This window comes from Dermacentor albipictus, chromosome 10 (genome assembly GCF_038994185.2).
Source record: "Dermacentor albipictus isolate Rhodes 1998 colony chromosome 10, USDA_Dalb.pri_finalv2, whole genome shotgun sequence".
NCBI classification, from domain to species: domain Eukaryota; kingdom Metazoa; phylum Arthropoda; class Arachnida; order Ixodida; family Ixodidae; genus Dermacentor; species Dermacentor albipictus.
The window spans coordinates 62,699,824-62,720,184 of record NC_091830.1 but is presented as its reverse complement, the minus strand read 5'-3'; the positions used below and the strand labels follow the sequence as shown (position 1 = coordinate 62,720,184).

At 44.6% G+C, this 20,361-nt stretch overlaps 1 protein-coding gene across 4 annotated transcripts in view; it reads right to left on the bottom strand.

Annotated features, from left to right (window-relative positions):
* LOC135904199 (membrane metallo-endopeptidase-like 1) overlaps positions 1-16,260 on the bottom strand; it is a 64,117-nt gene extending 47,857 nt beyond the window's left edge. For all 4 annotated transcript variants that reach the window (XM_065434838.1, XM_065434839.1, XM_065434840.1 and 1 more), the window contains exons 1-4: positions 16,067-16,260; positions 13,576-13,626; positions 9,891-9,971; positions 4,859-4,903 (exon numbers count right to left, since the gene is read on the bottom strand). In XM_065434838.1, coding sequence (XP_065290910.1) covers positions 4,859-4,903; positions 9,891-9,971; positions 13,576-13,626; positions 16,067-16,118 — 229 coding nt within the window. In that variant the 5' untranslated portion in view covers positions 16,119-16,260. The remainder of the gene's footprint in view (positions 1-4,858; positions 4,904-9,890; positions 9,972-13,575; positions 13,627-16,066) is intronic.
* Positions 16,261-20,361: the final 4,101 nt, after the last annotated feature.

Below are 20,361 nucleotides of genomic sequence, written 5' to 3'. Positions count from 1 at the left end.
TTATTCAACCACTTTGCTAATGACGATTTGATAATGCTTGCCGTGTGCACTCTAACCCCATTTTTATTTTCCTGTAAATTTCCTTCTCATCATCACGTTCCCCTGTAAGCAATTGATGTAGGTAAATGTACTCCTGCGCAGACTCAAGAGGCTAGCGCGCGGTTATGAATTCATGAAGTTTGTAGCATGAATTCCTAAATTATTTTCACTCAACAATAAAGTTCACATCGAAATCTTCAAGTCAGCTCATAAACATTCTGGACACAGTAATATATATTGACAATATATATAATAGACAAAGACTGCGCTGTGTAGGAAACCTTTTGACAAACAACACACAAGAATACACAAGCCACTTTACCAGACATTACAAACAAGGTACATCTATAGGTCAAGCCGTACGACTACATCACATTTGAGTTCGAAACCAGGATTACATAGATAGACTCATTCGCCTTAAAGCAACCCTATCAAATTGGAACCAATGAACACTGCCCTTCAAAGAGCCTACACCAATGCAAGCTAAATTGAGTGAGCCGAGTTCATCAAACACCGCCCTAAGATCACAAGAACAACGCTTCTTCTTACTACTAAATTCTCAAACGCACTCTCAAACATGAACAGCACCTTCAATAAATAATACTCAATTCTCGCTAGCAACAGAAAATAAGATCTTTCCTCACCCGAGCAGAGCAGTTTACACACGGAACACTAACTTCAAAGACATTCTTGTACGTGCCAAACTAAGAACAAAGGTGAAGACAAAATCCGGTGCCAACAAGGGTGCTTGCAGGCAGCCATGTACAATTTGCTACTGCAATTAAAAGTGCAGCGTCAGATTACCGTTACAAGGTAATCTCGAGCTTCACCTGCACGTCCGAATGACGTAATCTACTGCCTAGAGGGTGCCGCGTGTAGCAAAAATACATAAATGAGAATGGACAGCAAATGCATAGAAGGTTCAACGGCCAACGCCCAGATTCAAAACACAATTTACCTAGAGCAGTCGCCAGTCACTTCAATGATTTCCTGCCGCACTTCAAAGCTTATATTAACCATGCGAAATCTTTTTTCCCATGCAGTTTTCCTGCCCCTCCTCTTTCTGTCGTTGTCCTTCTCTTTCTTCTTTATGTTTTTTTTTCTATAGAACGCCCCCGACACGTCCCTATGTCCCAAAACGCGAGCTTGCTCATATCTTTTTCGGCGCCGTTCCCACTAGCTTTATTCATGTTTCCCTGTATAACTCCGCGACGGTGACTGCGCCGGACCACATAGGTTAACGTTCCTTGAAAGACCACTCCACTCTTTTCCACCACACCCGTTCTTTCCCACAGACTCAATGTCGCCCCTTTAATACCTTCAGAAATTTCCCGGTGCACTGATTCCGGAGGACTCACATCATAATTTCAACTCATGTCCCTTTATTGCTCCCTTCTGACCAGTGGTCTGGGCCATTCTTCTAAAACTGTAAACGCACGACGCCTAGGACACATACGGTTTCCCTTAAGTTCTCTGAAGGATACATATCATCATCTTTCCCCCATACCCCCAAGGCGGCTGTCTTTGATGCTTCTAGCTTTTCCCGTATCCCCCTTTTCCTACCGCCTCCCCACCCGCTCTCTTCCCCTCGTCGTCAAACCCTGTCCTACCCGCAAAGACAGAACGGGGAGTACTGGGTTTAAAACCCAGAAACGCCAAATAACAGCGTTCATTTCCTTTTGAGTCTGTTCCTTTACAACCAGCCACAATCCGCAACGACCGCTCATGACGTCACCGTACTAACCCGTCAAAGCTAACCAGTCTAGGATGACAAAACCGCCTATGACAAAGGTCCTCCTGTTGAAAGACAGACCAGCATTTCTGATGCACTTTATTTCTGTTTGTGTAACTTTAATACAACAGTGTGCTACTTCATCTGGCTGCCCCTTGATTTCTGTTCCCTTGTCAAGCCGTTGAACATTATTTCTGTTCTCAGTACATTTGTCTTCCACAACACACTCTCGCTTACACTCTCTTACACTTTCTCAGTTCAAGTGCTTAAGCATTTGGTGCAATTCATCCCCAGTGTTGCTAAACAGGACGATGTCATCTGCCAACCGAAAGTTGTTGAGATATCAACCGTTCATCCTCGCTCCTAAGCCTTCTCAGTGAGCGTCAGTACTTCAAAGAACGCAGTGAATAGCATTAGAGGGATTGAGTCTCCTTGCCTGGCCCCTTTCTTGGTATGTAACTGTACTTTCCTTGTAGGGAACCAACGAACCTGTGGAACCTGTAGATATTTTCCAAGATATTCATGTATGCCTCCTGTACTCATTGATCACGCATTGCCTCCACGACTGCTGGTATGTCATGGAATCAAACACGTTTCCATAATTTATGAAAGTCATAAAGAGAGGTTGATTGCACTCCGCAGATTTCTCAATTACCTGATAGACGTGACAGGTATGAGACCCACTGTAGAATATCCTTTCCTGAAGCCAGCCAGCGCTCTTGATTCGTGGAAGTCATGGGTTGCGGTGCTTCTGTTTGACATTATTTTGGTGAATATTTTGTGCAATGCTCTGAAAGCACACTAATGAGCTCATTTTTCTGCGATACTTTATCGTCTTCCTTCTTATGTAATACTATAATGGCATTCTTGCACATCTATGGTACATTTGAAGTCGTGAGGCATTGCGTATGAAGGGTCGCAAGCTTTTGTAGCATAATATATCCTCTATCCTTTATTAAATCGACTCTTATTCCATTTCCTGCAGCTTTTCTCCGGGATATGTCTTGCAAGGCCCTTCTAACTTCATATCTAGTCAGTTTACAATTTTTCTGCTGCTCTTACTACATATACTAAATTGTTAATGACATCATCCTGCTTATCTCTCGCTGCTTACATCTTGCCCTGTCCTGTGCCAAATTTGTTGTGACTGTGTTGCACTGTTTTTTTTTAGTGCTTCCTCACTCTTTCCTATCTCCTAATTTCGAATATCTTTTGTTTTCATCTTGTTTTTAAGTTTTGACAGTTCAGAGAATTCTGTTTAATCGTATGACGTAGACACGTTGATACTTTGTCGTTTCATTATAAGGTCATTTGTTCCTTGGGGTGGCTTACCTACGGCTTGCGTTGGTGCCTTACTCCCCGCTTCCAATTGCTGCTTCTGAAATGTTATCTTTATCTTCATGTTCTAAAGCTACATATTTGTTTACGATCAACAGCCTCAATTAATCTGCTTTTACCCTTACTGCCTATAGGTTGGCTCGTTTCCTCTTGACTAATTTTACTCTTCCTCTCTTCAACTAACGAGCAATCCTAGACTTCACTAGCCTATGATGACTGCCATTTGCCCTGACTAACACTTCTCCATCCTGCATCATGCTGTATTGGCAGGGAGTACGAAATCTATTTCGTTTCATGTTTATCGGTTAGGAGTTTTCCACGTCCACTTCCAGTAACTGCGCTTCTTCGAGAAGGCTGAAAAAGGCTGACGTGCTTCATTTATTCAAGTTTTACAACATCTATCACTGCCTAGACTCTTGCCAATCTAATTTTGATTTCGATCTTAAATTTCGTATTGACAAAGGCAAAGGTGCAGTTCCGTGTGGGGCGAGTAACCACTCGTCACATCTTAACACCATTTTCAAGAGTTTTGTAGCATACATTACGCAAATAAGCTTATGCTCTGAGAATAAGCAGAATAAGCCTACTTAGTCGTTGTGTACAACTGGCGCAAAGGCATTTCAAAGCTAGGCAACTTACTCCTGCAAAAAAGCACTGCATTTTACATAGAAATAAGGAAGTGGTCAAACAGAAGAGGAGGGGAGGCACGTGAGATTTCTTTGTGTCGCATTTCTGTGTATTTAGAATGGTAGCAGTTTGGGCTAGTTGTGTTCCATGGTCTAATAGGTTTACAGCGCGAACGAAGGTTGGACAAGAGACAAGGAAAGGCGCTTGTCTGCGTCTCCTTTTGTCCCGTCTTCATTCGCGCTTTAAACGTGTTAGTCTGTGTGTTTGTTTCAACGCCAACAGGTGATCTCAGTAAAAAGTTGCAAACAATTTTCTGCACTGCGCTCATAATGTGTTCACGGGCGCCACAATGCACAACTTGAATGTCACTAACTGAAACGTTAACACCCAAGAGCGTGTAAGGAATTTAAATTGGCAGTCATTCTCTGTGATCTTCTTAAAAATGTGAGTTTTCTTTCTTATTGTACATCTGCCATAGCCTTGTTGCTAAGTTCGTTCGCGTCGCGGAAGGGTCTGCTATTGTCAAGTGTGTGATGCATTCTGCAGCGTTTTTTGAAATTCCTATTTGGCACGAATAGCGCTCTCAATGTACACTCAAAAGCGCTCTTTGAAAATAAAAGCCGTGTCCTTATGCGGCCACTCATAAAAACCAACTGCACCATTTTCATATGATTTTTTTTTCGTCGATCAGCTCAATTTAAGTATTTTCAAGCCCTACCACAGGTCGATTTTCAAAAATGCCTGGGCAAATATCACCTGCAAAGAATAGTAAACTAACAGGAGAACACTATTCAAACATACACGACGCGTTACGTCCAATTACGAATGTGCATGCATTCTATTTACTCGACTAAATTTGATTCCTCGAGTGTGGAATTAAATAGACATTAGCAAAAAACTGCCTCTCATTTCCTGTTTCAAGCTCACGCCCGCTGTAGAGGCGCTGGTTCACGTTAAGAATTAGCGTGCCTCGATCTCAGCGCTGCATCCTATTCAGAGTTAATGCCCTTGGGACGTCCCACTGTCAGTATTAACATACATGACATGTCATTTAACCGTTTTATCTTCAAATTATAGGCTGTCCTGCTTAGATTCCGTCAAGTTGCGTTGAGTGGTACCCACTTTTGGTTGTCCTTGATGTCCTGCTTGAAAGCGTGTGACGCTTGCCTGAAAACAAACAGTGGTGGTTTTTGCGATGAAGATGCAAAAGAAACATAGAAACGAGCACACTGAAGTTTGATATTGTAAGTACTGAAACAATTAAATATATGCCAAGGCTGTCGGCAAACATATCTCTTTTCGGTCACGTGATGTTAGGCACGGCCAAAAGAAAGTTCTTAACATAACGAACCTATAGATATTAGGGATCGGCGAATATTCAAAATTTCCAATACTGTTCAAACAACGTTCGCTATTTCATTCATCATCGAATCGAGAAATCACTATTCGAAAGTTGAATATTCGTTCCTGTTCAAATATAAAAGGTAACATATAACCCTTGATGGCGCCTTGAGAGGGAAAAGCCGATGCAAGCTAGAACTGTTCCAAATGGTTCTGCTGTGGGAGAGTCGGGAGTTGTTGAGCAGAAGCACCGGTTTCTGAGTGAAGAGATGGGACAGAAAACAGCTGACTAATGTGCAGTCATCCAATAAGACTATCCCGCATATAGGCAGCCAACGAACATGTCTTAAATTAGGCAAAATCTGTGGCCACTGTCGCCAAGTTTGCATTCCACTGAAGTGAGCTCTCGCAAGGCTCTCGAACAGTGTATTATGTAATTGTCATTAGCACACTACCTAACTGAAAGTCCCTACTTATCATATATACAACCCTCAGTTGACTGTACGTCCGATTCCGAATCACGTTACGCGTATTAAACGATGTAAATGTGTTCCTAATGTTTTCGCCAAGCTCACTGTACACAAACTTTACATTTCACTTTGTTTAAAAATTGAACTAGCATTTGACATTCCATTCCGCATTCAAATGGGTTCGGAAATTTCACTATTCGAACACCCCTAACTAATAACCAAATAGTCATGGCAAGTCGTATATCTTAGAATAAAAATACACGCCTATTTCTTTTTTTTTTGGCAATTCGCATTTCAGCGATTCACTTTAAAGATAGAAGTTATTGCTACAATACGGGCGGTCTTCAGACCTTCAAAAACACGCACTTTTTTATAATACGAAACGCTAATTCTTCTCTACATTGAACACCCGAAACTTTGTGACCGATACGCATGTAAGGTAACTAGCAATAGCCCGATAACCCTTGCAAGTGCAGTTCGTTTACCTTCGTTATAGTAGGGCATATGAACTTACCGAACGCATCGAACACTATACTGACAGCGTAAGCCTGTTCGTTATAACCGGGTTCTACGTTACCTCCCGTCACTGCGAAAAAAGTATCTTGGGGTGTTAAAAAATGGGGTATTCGAAACAAACTGCTCATATTTACTGGTCTAGCCTCTGTGCAGTTGTCACCAGGACCTGGGTTCGATTCCAAGTCACGGCGGGTGCATTTCAATGAGGGCGGCAATGCACACGCTCACGTACGTAAACTTAGTGCAGGATTGCGTTCCCTGGAGCTGGCTGGCGCCTGCTAAATTTGAATTCTGCGGTTGCAGGCGCAGTAACCCCGATATCATCATGGGGCACGTCGTGGTGGAGTGATCCAGATCCCCCTTTCAACACCTGGGGTTCTTTAACGAGCAGTTCAATCTAAATAAGCGAGCCCTTTTTAATGCGCGAGCGTTATATGCCCCATTTGAAGCGGAAAATCTGGAGTCCGTTATCATCAGGTGGTACCAAAACCCACGTGACCAAGTGAGAACGTCACGCTGCCGGCACTGAACCTCCTGCAGCTCGTACTGTGAAATCCCACGCACAACAGCCTCGGCGCAAGACGGACGCCGTGGCACACTGCCCAAATTTGCTTAAACGGGAGGAAAGTAGGTTAAGAAGGATTAAGGTTGGCACAAGTTAGAGCAAGGTTAATTAAGGAGGAGTTTGAACTTAAGGTGATAACTTAGACAAGTCCTAATCTTTTAGCATTCAAATCATTTAAGCATCCTTAAGTGGCTGTCAGTTTTTCTGCATTTCGCTTTATTGAAGCGCGATCACGGTGGCCGTGATCGCACTTCAATAAAGCGCAATGCAGAAAAATTGACAGTCACTTAAGTATTCTTAAATGATTTGAAGGCGAAAGCATTAGGACTTGTCTAAGTTATCACCTTAAGGTAAAACTCCTCCTTAATTAGCCGTGATCGAGCCTCCGACCTCAAGATCACGAGCGTAATGAGGTAGCCACTAAGCTTCCGCGGCGGATGGTACACGCTTCAGTCTGAAAAAAACAGTGCTGAGGGTGTACAGGTAGCCTGCTTCTTAGTTCTTATGCATTGTGTCCCAACTCCTTGCTATTTTGTTTTCAAAATAAACTTGAAATTACCGGCTGAATAAGCTACCATATTTGGTCGTAATTAATTCAGAGCCCCCGCTAAGGATGTGCTTCGTAGCCCCATTAACTCTAATAATTGGATTTCACTTCGAAGCACAGGTTGGACCATTTCGAAGCAGAAAATGGACCATTATCGGCGATGCGATTACTCATGAACTTTCTTGGATTGCCTTTTAAATATCGACTTTAGGGATCGCTTTGTCATTGCAGAATCGAAGCCAGCCAATATTTAAAGCATGGCCATTTGCTAGAGTGATTCTGTGCCTTGCAGATGTTGCGATACACTTAAGCACTCGAAATCAGAAGCGAATGCAACGTTGTTCCAGTTAACAATTTTCTAAACTGCAGAAACGTCGGACTGCGGAAAACTGTAAACTGGAACAGACTGGCATATCATGGCAGATTGAATCCGTACTTGCCGACGCTCACGAAGGCACCGCGTTTCTAGTAAAACTTCAAGACGTATCACCTGTAAAGGTGTGCACGGTTTCTTTAATACAATACCCCAGACACCTTCTCTCCCGTCTACTTTTCTCCACTGTTAGTGGTCGATTTTTCACACAAACCTACATCAAAGTCACTTCAAGCTCACGAGACCTGAGGATAAATCCAAGACACAATCAGTTTTCAAATCGGTTGCTTACCCATTTACCTATATTATGCAGTTGTTAACCTCAATTTTCTTATTACCAATTAATAGCATATCAGTGTGTTATGGACGTGAACACGTACCCATTCTTAAAATGCAAACGTTAGATGCTGAAAGCAGTACCTTCGTGTACGTCGACAAAGTAAATGTCTCTTCATGTTCGACATGGTAAAAACAACTTTTCGTTGGCTATATATACACATGGAGATGACGATGTAGCACCGGCAGATGGGTTTGCGTGTTGATGCTGCACCCTCGATTTTCTTCTCGTTGCGGTGTATTATACAAACACTTCACGGGTATTTTTTCATCTGTGACGACACAACAGTCTAGATAAATTAGTTGAGAGCTTTATATCAGGGGACCCAACCGGCTTGCGTGCTCAAGTTGAACGCGAGCCAAACGCATATCCTTAATTTTAAAGCAGATTTTCACGTAAATGGACGGCAAGAATAAGCCACATCCGTGGAGCCCCTCATGCGCCTGTGTTGGTGCGTGGGATGAGTATACTAAGTAATCAATATCGAGTTAGTTTTCGAATCTCTTGAAGGCAGTGTACAAAATAACTTCACGGTACCCCTTGTACACTGCAAGGCACCATGTCCTCAAGATCTCTCAACTGTAACTGGGCAGTGGCTGCGTAGCATATTCACCGATGAGATGAACTAGGATGCATGCATAACTCTATGAGAGTGGGTTAAGCGTAATCTTGCCACCAGCTTTCGAGAAGAAAAATAGACCTCAATTTGGCATATGGCGCACGAATTCGGCATACGTCGTCGCACACTACGAAAAGCAACCATGAGGGGCCTTTCGAACAGAGCCAAATGAGATGAAAATCCAGGATGTAACCACGGCGTGCCAACAACGGCCAGGCAATTTAGCATCTCTATTGCTGAGTCTGTGCAAAGAAAAGCAGTTTTTCTTTAAGACGAAAGCCTTAAGTGGCTCATACCCTCGATGGCCTTCAAAAAAAGAAAGCGTCGTCCTATCCAATGGTACAAAAACTGTCGTCATGAGCAATGGCTCATACCTCCCTGCGCCAAGCAAAATATGCAATGGCTCATCCCTCTTGCATTGCACTGGCTACAAACACTATGCAAAGTGAAGCGTACAGTACATGCATTCATTGAAATCACGCATACAACGCAAAGGAACGCGGTGTCTGGTCAAGTGGTACAAAAAAAAGCACGTGATCTTCTCAATGGCTCATAGCCCCGTAACGCTCCGGCTACAAGCGCTCAGCAATGTGAAGCGAACGGTGCGTAGATTCATTGAAATCACCCATGCAACACACAGAACAGCGCACGCTTCAATCCCCTGCCGAGAGGATGCAAGGTAAAGTCGAAGAAACGTCGTTGGCGCGAGTCTGACCCCACTGTACGAGCGCGCGAAGCCGCAGGTAAGCGTCGAAAACAAGCCGAAATGCGAAAGAGAGAGAGAGAAGGAGATTCTTGATGATGGGAAGGAAAGGTTGGCGTAAAGTGCAGCGCAGTAACTGTCTCTCAGCAGAGGACAACGCGACGATGCGAGACGGCAACGTAGAGAGAGAGAGAATAAACATTTTTATTGGGGGAAGGCGACGTAGAGAGGCGGCCGAAGCTCGCAAACAACGGCTTGTCACACGTGTACTTCGCAGTGCGGCTAGTTATGTCTTGCAAAAAGTCTGAGCTCGGGTTCGTATAACTTAATGCATTACCAATGCTTGCATTACCAAGAGTTTGCAATGCTGCCGAACTTGTTTTTCTCGCGTTCGTTACATGCGCACCAGTTATACGAAACTACTCGAAAATCGAATACGTTTTTTAGTTTTCTTCAGATATTGGGGCGACGATGCACAAAGTGTCTAAGGACGTTAGGTCACCCGTAATTAACCCTTAAAAGTACGCTTATTAACACGTAATCGATAGGTAAGGGGCAAGTGGGGGCTTCTGGCAGGTGGCCTTTACCTGCACTGCACTGTATAATATAGGCTCATGATAAACAGGCTTCCGTAGTCACATTCCGAAAAGTAATCTGTGCTGTGCGCAGATTCGTGAACCCACTGGTTTGTGTCGCGTCCTCCTCTTGTGGCACTTGCAGTCCAAGGGCCTCCATTTCCATGCGCAGCTGTTCCCGAAGCCTCTCTGCAATAGGAACGACACGGAACGCCAAATATTTGCTTATTTCAGCCGTCTGTACCAAAGGACCACTAGAGGCAGGGTTGATATGGATTCGTAGCTACACTTTAATTGCGAAGAACTGTCGCGTCCTTGAGAAGTAAAAACAAAAACCAAAAGATGCAGTAAAGAAAGGTGTACCGACGCCACCGTTCAATTCCGACGCTACAACGCGATTTCCTCAAATTAGTCGCTCATGCTCGGCGCTAGATAAGCGCTCATTCGTAAGAAGCATCAAATTTCATTTACGAGGTAGCGAGAGGTCATCAAGAGCTCTTCCGCACTTTTTTTTGTACAGCTGACACACGTGCGCTGAAGACACAGAAACACTGGCAGGCCTGTGTTTGCACGGGCAAGCGCATGCAAAGAAGGGCTCGCGTTTGGCGTTGAACGTCTAGAGGTCCACAGATATCGATGACGTCACACGCTACTGCAAACGCGCCAACCTTTACACAAATTGAGATAATAATAATAATAATAATAATAACTTTATTTGCACCGAAATACACGATGCCGCAGGCCTACAGAAAAAGCTGTCGCATTGCATCTTGACAAGGCCGCAGGCCAGCGCACTGGCAACTTCACGCAGCAGTCAGCAAATTATATAATATATATGAGTTATAATCAGCACTCACTGAAATCCACGCATACCAAAAGATAAAACTCTTTCCATATTCAGACATCGTTATACAAATTATGTTATACAAATTGAAGTTATACAATTAATAATATTACAATTGCAATACAATTAATACGAGTAATACAATACAATTTGAAGTTCTACAATTATGAAGTACAAACATTCAGCTTTCAAGACACCGTTTATCCATGCAAGAACGCCACCAGAGACCAACGCACACAAAATGCACCGCAGAAATCGCAAATAACTCCGCAGTAAAAGTGCAGAAAAATTATACACTAACTATACCATTCTTGCTTGCTAGTTGCAAACCGGATGTTTTCAAATATTCTGCATTTGGTTGAATAATATGTACGCTGTATAAAAAAGCAATGTGTCATTTCAAGTTGCTTATTCCTCAAGTTTAAGATTACCCGCAGCTTTTTTGGAGAAATCGAAATTACAAGTTCTGTGTTCTAGAAGTCGGAAAACTAAAACAACTGGGCTTTCCTCCTTTCCTCCTGTACCCCAGTGCGCGCTTGTTTTCATTGTATCTCATTATTCTGGCACGGCCCCGAAGAAAAGAATGGCGCTGCAGAAGCTAAAGCGCATTACATTCCTAAAACGGTCCAGTAACTACTCCGTATAAATAGGGGCTGTGCTATGGTGTGCGAGAATTCCCGACAGCAGCTGTGTATCGTCGACACACTAAACGGACACACTGGGGATCAGCCTCATAGACTCGTCGTTTGTTAGTTTTACAGCAGTACTACAAGCACCTGGCAAGGGAGCATTCGATGTATATAGCCAGAATTAACGTGCTATCATATAGTCATATCTGTATCACACACTATGTAGCGCGGTAGACACGAAACCCGCAAACCTAAGTGCTTTCGACCTGTTGAAGGCTAACGCCATTTTTCATTCTTTTACAAGGTCAGTGAATTTTGATGGAAGGCAAACGTACACTTTCACAATCGTTTTTCTTTTATCAATCAATAAGAAATTCGAATATATTGTATAGCTAGAATCGATAGGGCTAATTATTAGCACTTGTCGCTGGTCAAGTCGGTTGTAACTTGTTAAGGTTTCATAAGACGCGAAACAAACTGAAGTGCGGCGACGACAGAAAAGAGCATCCTAGTCGTATTTCAGTTTGTTTCGAGACCTCTTTGATTGCGGTAATTGCCGATATGTTCTTTCCGGCAGTTAGCTCTTGAAAGAAGACATCCCTTTTCTTTAAATGTTTGTCGCTTAGTGTGTGCTCGTTTCCTGGATTTTTATTTTTATTCGAGAACGAGAAGCCCACGGGACACACCGCTAGCGTGGCGCCCTGTGTGCTCCTCGGTATTCCTTACATCTACGGGCGAATGAGAAAGTCTTTGCTCCTATTTTTTTCAGCCAAATTACGGGTGTAAACGCGAAGTCAACGTATCCATTTCTAGCGGTTTGACCTTTCTTCGGGCGGCCCAGCCTTATCTGCGGGAAGCTCCATAGCACGGCGCTGCTGTCAGTTGTTGAAAACGGCGGTTGTTCTTCACACGTCCACGCGAAGTGTGATTCGTTTTCTATGGACCGAGGGACCAACGCCCACCGAAATCGACAGGGAAATGCAGCCCACGCGTGCGGGAAGGTGTCTCGCCTTAAGAAGTGTGAGGTGGTGGTGGTGTTAGTTCGCAGAAAGCCGCGAAGACTTGCATGACAATGAGCGTTCGGGTAGGCCGCGTGCGTCGATGACTGAAGACAGGGGCATCTCAATTTTAGTGCTGCAATGGGGCTAGTGTTTCAGCCTGTGTAGGCTATGTGTAAAAATAGAGTAAGGCGCGTACGCTACTACGTATGTTTGTAAGTACCTCTACGTACCTTATTTGGCGAATAAAAAATAGAGGAAGAGACTGATTCGGTCCTCTATATTTGGAGTTCTCGACATTTCGCGACTAAGTTTCTGCATGCGATCTATTTTTTTTTTCTCACTGCTGATCTTCTCGATTGTCCATTTCTGTTTAAAGCCTGGGACTCAAGGCTGGCAGTACTGTAGGGTAGAGAACTGGGCTCCATTAGGGTAATCAGGACCCGCCAATTGCTCGCTTGAAAGCAAAGCTGTTTTGCGCATTTTTTGTAGAACTGCCGGAGAATTAAACGCAGAAAGCCACTCTCTCTATAGCGCAAGATGCACCCGACCGGTTCAATGCCCAATACGCACTTCGATTTGTGTCGGGTGCCATGTGCGATAGAGCTTGCTTTGTTGAAATAATGTAAGTGTGGGCATATTGGTATTTCATTTTAGTCTTTGGCGCACGAAAGACACTGGGACAGTAAAAACACAGGGACAGTATAGTCGTCCATGTTTTTCTACACTGTCCCTGCATCTTTTTTGCGCTAAAGGCTAAAATTTTTCTATTTCCCTGCCCAGACAATTTACCCCACCGACGTCACTCTTGCTGCAACTTGGTCTTCTCCGCAGTGATCAAATTAGCCCCAGCCATCAGCTAGCATTTCATGCATGAATAGCTCGCGACAATCGCTGCATTACTCGACAATTACTGCATACAACATTAAAAAAAGGATCTCTTGCAAAGTGCAAAGCAAATATGCATTGAGCACATTGTGCCCGCTGTCCCGGCTCTCTTGATTTTCCTATATTTCCCAAACTCCCCATTTATTCCCGACTTCTCACACTTCTAGCGCCGCCTATCGTTCTTTGCAGGCGTAGGGAAATGCTTGTCTTGGGGTATTCTCGTCAGATGGCGATAGTGCAACGCGACGTTTCCCTACTGCATGCTCACGCGTATAATAGAGTGGACATCGTGTCTCCTACAGAGAACCCTGTAAGTTCCATTCGTGAAAAACCTTAGTCTTGTCTAGAAGCACGCGCCTTCGAAATATCGTAAGCGTCAAAATACATGGCTGCGTATGCATGATCACATGAGCTCAACTTCTGCTTTTGCTTACTCCTTTTTCGCCGAAGCTTTCGACGCTCTTCCTCCAGTTTCTTCTCGACGCCTGAAAAGAAAAACACGGGAATTTATTTTAAAGGGACCCTGAAACGATTTTGGCGATTTTCTACAAACGTACTGAGTCCTTAGAGTAGGTTCTTCTGATCATTAATTGATACATCTAAGTGCTCTGCGTAAAGCGTGTAATTTATTATAAGGTTTTAAAAATACACATCGCTGCCGATCGCAGCGCACTGCTCGGCGGAATTTTAAGCCGCCCCTACCCATATGATGCAAATAACCCATATTACGTCACATGGGCGAGCTATCTGATTGGCTGACCAGGGCGCGTGGTCGATAATTTTTCCAACTTTATGGTGAACAAATGATGCTCGTAATAGTTGGAATGTTAGTTACTTTGTTTTTGTAAAAAGAAAATAACTTAAAGAGAATACACAAGAATAGTTTTTTAGTACACTTCAGCACTTCCGGCACACAGCAAGTGTCGTCTGCTTGTGTTACAACGTACTCCATTTTGACGAGAGCTCCGTGGTCAGAGTCGGTCTCAGTCTTTTCGCGAGCACTATGATTCGACTTTGTTGCCTTGTGGACTGCAAACCTAGCGACCTGCAAACCGCGAGTCCAGTATTAGGGCAAACGCAAGCGCAAGGGGACAGGGTCTGGCCGCTTGACTGTGCCGGGATGAGCCACGAGATGAGCAGGAGGGCAAATGTGAACGGTCTGCACGGTGCAGCCACCTGGTGGCACAGAGCTCAACCATACACAGTAGCAACAACAACGTGTATTCTTTGCTGCTGGTGTGTATTTTTCGCAGGAGTGTAATCATCAACACGTTGATTTATAAATGTTTAAAATGCTTTACACTTGGTTAGAGCAATATTAGCGCTTTGTTTGACTGGTTAAGCGCTGCGCCAGCAAGTGTCTGGACCGTGCAGACCGATCAGGCTGCTCACCTACGTCTACGGTAAAGTTCCTTCATCAGCTTGAGTTTATGCCTCCAGTCATTTGCCGAAATGACCAGCTTGCCTGTTTTTAGCGGAGTACCGGACACGTTCGGCGCTACGACAGAATGCTCGCAACGCACGCTGCTTCGATAGCTCTCGGTCGACGGCCAAGCGGCTAGCGGAGAGGTCTCGCGCGGGAGGGGGCGTGCTCCTAAACAACCGGAAGTAAGCGATGTGACGTCGCATCGTGACGCTGAACCAGTGAAGGCGGAGCTTAGCGCCGCTCGCTCGGCGAGCGAGTTGAGGAGGAAAAGCATAGCTAGGGAGGAGGGTAACTTCTAATCGCTTGCAGCTCCATTAATACGTAACGCTTCACTTAAATTGTGGTGCGAATGTTCTACTTAAGCTGTACCCTACGCGCCTACAAAATTTGTCCGAACCGTTTCAGGGGCCCTTTAACAATTGTCACTGATCAATTCCTTCACCGAGTAACAAGGTCACCAGCCGAGATGGCATGCACCTCACCTCCGGACATAACTCTCACTGGGAGAGTTGCTTTCACGAAAGCACTGCAGAAGCAGCAGTTGTATCCAAGCCCCGGTTAAGTGCTAATAATATACCACACAGTATTTTTTAAAGTATTATTGGGGCTTAAAGGTACTCAAACACTGTAAACTGTTCAAACCGTCATCTTCAAACTACTGTTAAAATGCATGCACGTGGCACATACTCGAGTTGGTTGAGAATGCATACAAAGCAAGCCTCAAATGATGCTCACACGCCAGCTTGCTTTATCAAGCTAGTAGACAACACTGGGCTATAGCTACAAGTACCGTACTACTTTCTCACCATGTTATGCGGTATAGTACCAATTAGTGGTGCCTGAATTTGCAACACGATATGTCGGCGACACCGCGCCCGACACACTTGTCCATAGGACCGAAGCGGCAGGCCCAGAAACAGGACTGCACCGTAAATCCGTAAATCGGTGCAGTAAATCGCTATAGCTAGTAGACAGCCTACTCTGTGCCCGAGCTGCCGGATGGTAATGCGACTGTTCGCCAACTTCTTGGATCCGCGATTGGCTTTGAATGCTTCCTATTAGCGTCGGATCATACCGGAAGGTATGATCCGATAACCGATGGTCACCGATGGTCACCAATAACCGATGGTCATTAATGGTTATGGACTGGATTCCAAGGGAGCATAGCAGGGGGGGGGGGCAGAAAGTTAGGTGGGCGGATGAGATTAAGAAGTTTGCAGGGACAACATGGCCACAATTAGTACATGACCGGGCTAGTTGGAGAAGTATGGGAGAGGCCTTTGCCCTGCAGTGGGCGTGATCAGGCTGATGATGATACCGGAAGGAGACAGAGCTGCCGCTGTAGTTGGCTGCACAGCGGGCACTTTTCGAGCGAAAAACCTGACAAGCGCAAGTGTAATCGACGCAGCTGCGGAACAATTTTGTTCCGATTTCATAGGGGACGTGCTCGCGATGACCATGGTCCATCGACCCTAATACCCGTAGCATGTAAGGTCTACCTTCTTCGCCGATGTCGGTGCGCAGGGTTGTAAATAGCTCCTGTTTCTCCATGGTGAGTGCACTTTCTGCCGCGTCGACGCAAGTAAGGGTCCGGGCGTTTTCAGGTCCCTATCGCCTGTCGGAGCCTTTCTGGAGCCGTTGTATTCGCTTCGACGAGGACGGCCCCAACGACGTGCCGAACGTGGCTGGAGCGTTCTTCTTCTTTCCTCTCTTCATGTCGCTGCACGCAGCCACGCCTAATGGATGCGCTTCTTCTTCTTCTACAGTGAACTGCATTTTAAAGCCAACTTGGCCTTACCTCAGCGCAGTTCGGCGCAGGCACGTAAGTTAGTCACGGAACAGACAACTCATACAGAGTGTTTCACGTTATTCAACCAAGGATTTAAAAAGGGTGGTTATCGCACCGGAATGAAACCAACGGCATATGGTTCGTCATCATGTGGCACACCTTGGAGTACTTTTTTATTCCGCTTAATTAGTTAACTGACTAAGTTGAATTGTGCAAGATTTTTACAATTCAATTTATAGTCAAGTACGTTTCGTTGCGTTGCAGAGGGGAATTCAGAAATTACCCATCCAATTTCTTGTGGCAATGTACATGCTTCGTGTGGATTTTTTTTTTTTTTGGCGTTTGAAGGAAGCTCGCGAAACATGAAATAACGCCACGAGACTTCGCTCGTGCTCTGTCGTTATTGCAGCGCCCTCAACCGCGATTCGTGCCAAAGAACCGTGCGCGCAGACCCTGGCGAAGTGAGCGGCTCTAGGCATCGGCTCCACATTGCGTCGGCAACTTTGGCAGTGGCATACGGAGAGAAAGAGCCGTCGCATCTGTGATCTTAGTTAATTAACTGATTAGGCAGGATATAAATAATACTCCAAGGAGCGCCACATAATGGCAAACGATATACCGTTGGTTTCATGCAGCTGCGGTTAACCACGCTTTTTTTTTCTTTATCTTTGGTTCAAGTTACGGGAAGCGCCCTGTATAGGCCTGCGTTGACGGCAATGTTGTACCAGTGAACACACGTGCGTTCCAGGTAATTTAGGTAAATTTCGACATATAGCCTGCGCACGTAATCGGCACATCGATATCTACAAACAACGCACATCTTTTAAAGCAACAGCGCATCATATTCAGTGGCATTGGTTCCCTTTCTTTCATTTTTTGTATTACTTATTTTAGTGTACCTCTTTTTTTGGCCACCAGGTACGTACCCATGGGCATGTGCCCAATGTTGGCTAATCCTCCCCATAATGGCAGTGTGTCCCTATGACGCAAGAGTTACAGAAGCCTTAAATGTAATGATATAGGCTATACTTGTCTGGACATATTTCTCTGATAACTATTTTTTCTCTGTGTCTGCGTCTGTAACCTATCGGGTGTAGAGAATCGGGATTTTGTATTGCGGGAGACTAGTATAATCTCCACTGCCAAATGCGCATTTTCTTTAGACTGAAGAGATCCGAAACGAGGCCAGAGAAGAAACTATCAACCTATTTGCCTACTGCAAAGCGCCTTAAATGAGGCGTATAATGCTTCGCATCAAAAAAGGCAAGCAGGAATGCATCCGACGAAGCAAGATCAACTCATTACTAAAGTTCGCCAAATTCTATGGTCTCACTGACATCATACAGCCTGCAGCAGCGATTACAACTACCTAGGAGTCAGATGACATCCCAAGTGAGGAGTGCAGCTGCAGCGGCTCTCACACCATCCGTTATCTAAACCTAGAGGTCAATGCGATCTACCGAGCGACATGTACTAAGCAACCATATATCCTATGGCAATGAGATGCTGGACGCCCGTCTTGGCTATGTCCTGAAACGAGGGTCAACAGGATGAAGATGCTTGAAGCAGGAAGCAATGGCCCACAAAAAATAATGCAGATCTATCGTACGCGTTGGAATCTACATGACGCGAATTTTCATTGGCGCGATAATCGACATGCTTTACATGCAGCGGCGATGCGTACGATTTAATTTACTTTCAGCCTACGTAACCTGATCTCGTGAAGTGATTATACGTTTATTCCATCAACAAGGCCACAAATTTATTCTGGTGCAATTATTCTCTCGAATAGGTGATGTGTTTGCATTTCGGCGTAGACTGAGATCACTGTATTGCGTAAACTCCAACTCTGGAGGATGCTCAGAATGTTACTTTTATGTAGCGATAGCACGAGGACAGCGACGGCGTGCGATCCATGCCGAGGAAAAAGTGAGGATGACAGGTGAATGCACAGAGAAGTGGGATATATATCGAGCAACATTTTAAGGATTCTGTACCTCCTGTGTCACAGTAGGACATACTATATCGGGAGGATTGGTCAGCAACGGACGCCACCCCCATTACACATACCGAGCGCCTAAGTCGAAGAAAGTAAATGAAATAATTCCTTAAATATAATGCACGATCTCATTACCACGTCGGTTCATTTTAAAGATACCAGTCAGCTGATAGTCTATGTATAGGCTTTATGCTGCAATTTTTTTTAAACACAGCATAGTTGCGCTTACGCGCCCAATTTTATCGGTCGGCCATGCAAGGGCTAGTAAAGCCCGCCCGCTGGTGCTTTCATTCAGTACACATATAACCTTCCCATCCACAAATATGTACACAGAGAAACTGACCGGGCCAGCAAACAGCGGCCATGTCAAACCCGAAAACGTAGGCATAGAAATCTTTAAAAAAATGCCACATGACCAACGGCGATGAATACGATTACGCTCACACATGCATCCCATTCGCTGTGTAATCTCAGGCAATGATTATGTTTATGCCACCGCGAGGATCCAAACTTCTGTCTTTCTCGTGTCACGTTGGCGCATACACGTTTATAAATTCGAGGTTTCTACAATGCGCCTCTTGCCACACTGGCCCGTTCTCTTTGCTGGAGATTAGCCAACAATGCGCGCACACCCAGTTGCACATACCAAATGACCGAACCATAGAAAGCTTAAATCAAAGAAGCCCCTGAATGAAGTGACTTACTTCTTTAAGAAGATGTTGTGCTTTACAGATGCCTATGAGCCTGCACTGTGCGGTCCTATTTTAGGTATGATTATAATTTTTCGATATTCTTAGGCAGCACAGGGGTTCGCTCACACGCACTAGTTTAGCGGCCAGCAACAATATTCACATGAGCCCGTCTGCTGGTACTTACATTCGGAACACATATAAGCTTTGTATGTGCTTAAATCGGCAACTATATCCAGCCAGGAAACAAACGAAGGCCAAACACCGAGGGAAAGGTTATGAAAGCTTCTCTTTAATAAGCACTGGGTGGCAAACAGTAACTTTTCACACTCATTCTTGTTGGTCCTGCTTGGCTGCACACTTTCAATAGATATGGCCTTGTTTGTTGTTGTTTTTGTTTTTCATTTCTCCTTATTGCCTTGTGGCAGGACCTACTAACTCCGAGAAAAAGAAAAAAGAAAGCTAAGTCCACTTTTAATCCAGCGTATTGCAAGGGACGGATACCAAGTTGTACCCTATAGGGTTGCTGCGTTGTCCATGCATTCGGACTAAAAACACGTTAGATCAAAAGCAAAGAAAGAACATAAATTCACTCATATAATGATACCCGGATATTTGATTTGCTGAATGAAAAATTGCATTTTAAATTAGGCTGAATGATGAAATGAAATTCATTGTTCAAATAAATAAAATTAAATTCACAGATTCTACGTGCAAAAATCTCTGTAGTGTATTCACACACGTCGTAGTGGGGGACTGCGGATTAATTTTGAACACCTGGTAATATTTAACGAGCACCGCAATCAAAGTGCACAGGCGTTTTCGCCACCCACGATATGTGGCCTCCGCTACAGGGTTCGCACCCACGACCTCGAGCTCAGCCACAGAATGCCGTAGTCAATGGCCTACCGACGGGGGTCACAATTTTTTTTGTTCCATGGGACAATATTGTAGCGCGTCAGCGTTATCCTTGCCTGTCGCCTACTAATCTACAATATAGATAGAAGACCTTCTAGCGGCAATGCATTGCGCAATTCAGAAAGCCAACAGACTAGCGCGTTTAAATTTACACTACCAGCAACTTCACTCACTCAAATTACAGCAATGTACCTGTACTGGGTTCTTCGGGATTCAGGCGCGAGGTGAAATAGCTGGTGGTGTGCACGAGAGTAGTCAATTACGCCCTCGCTATATACTGCTGTACAACTATCTGGCAAAAGTAGCGCGGCCATTCGTATCAGACAGCAATGCACGATAATAATGAACAGAGGATGCATCTTTCCTTTCTTTCTCATGTGTTCCCTTACAGCAACAACT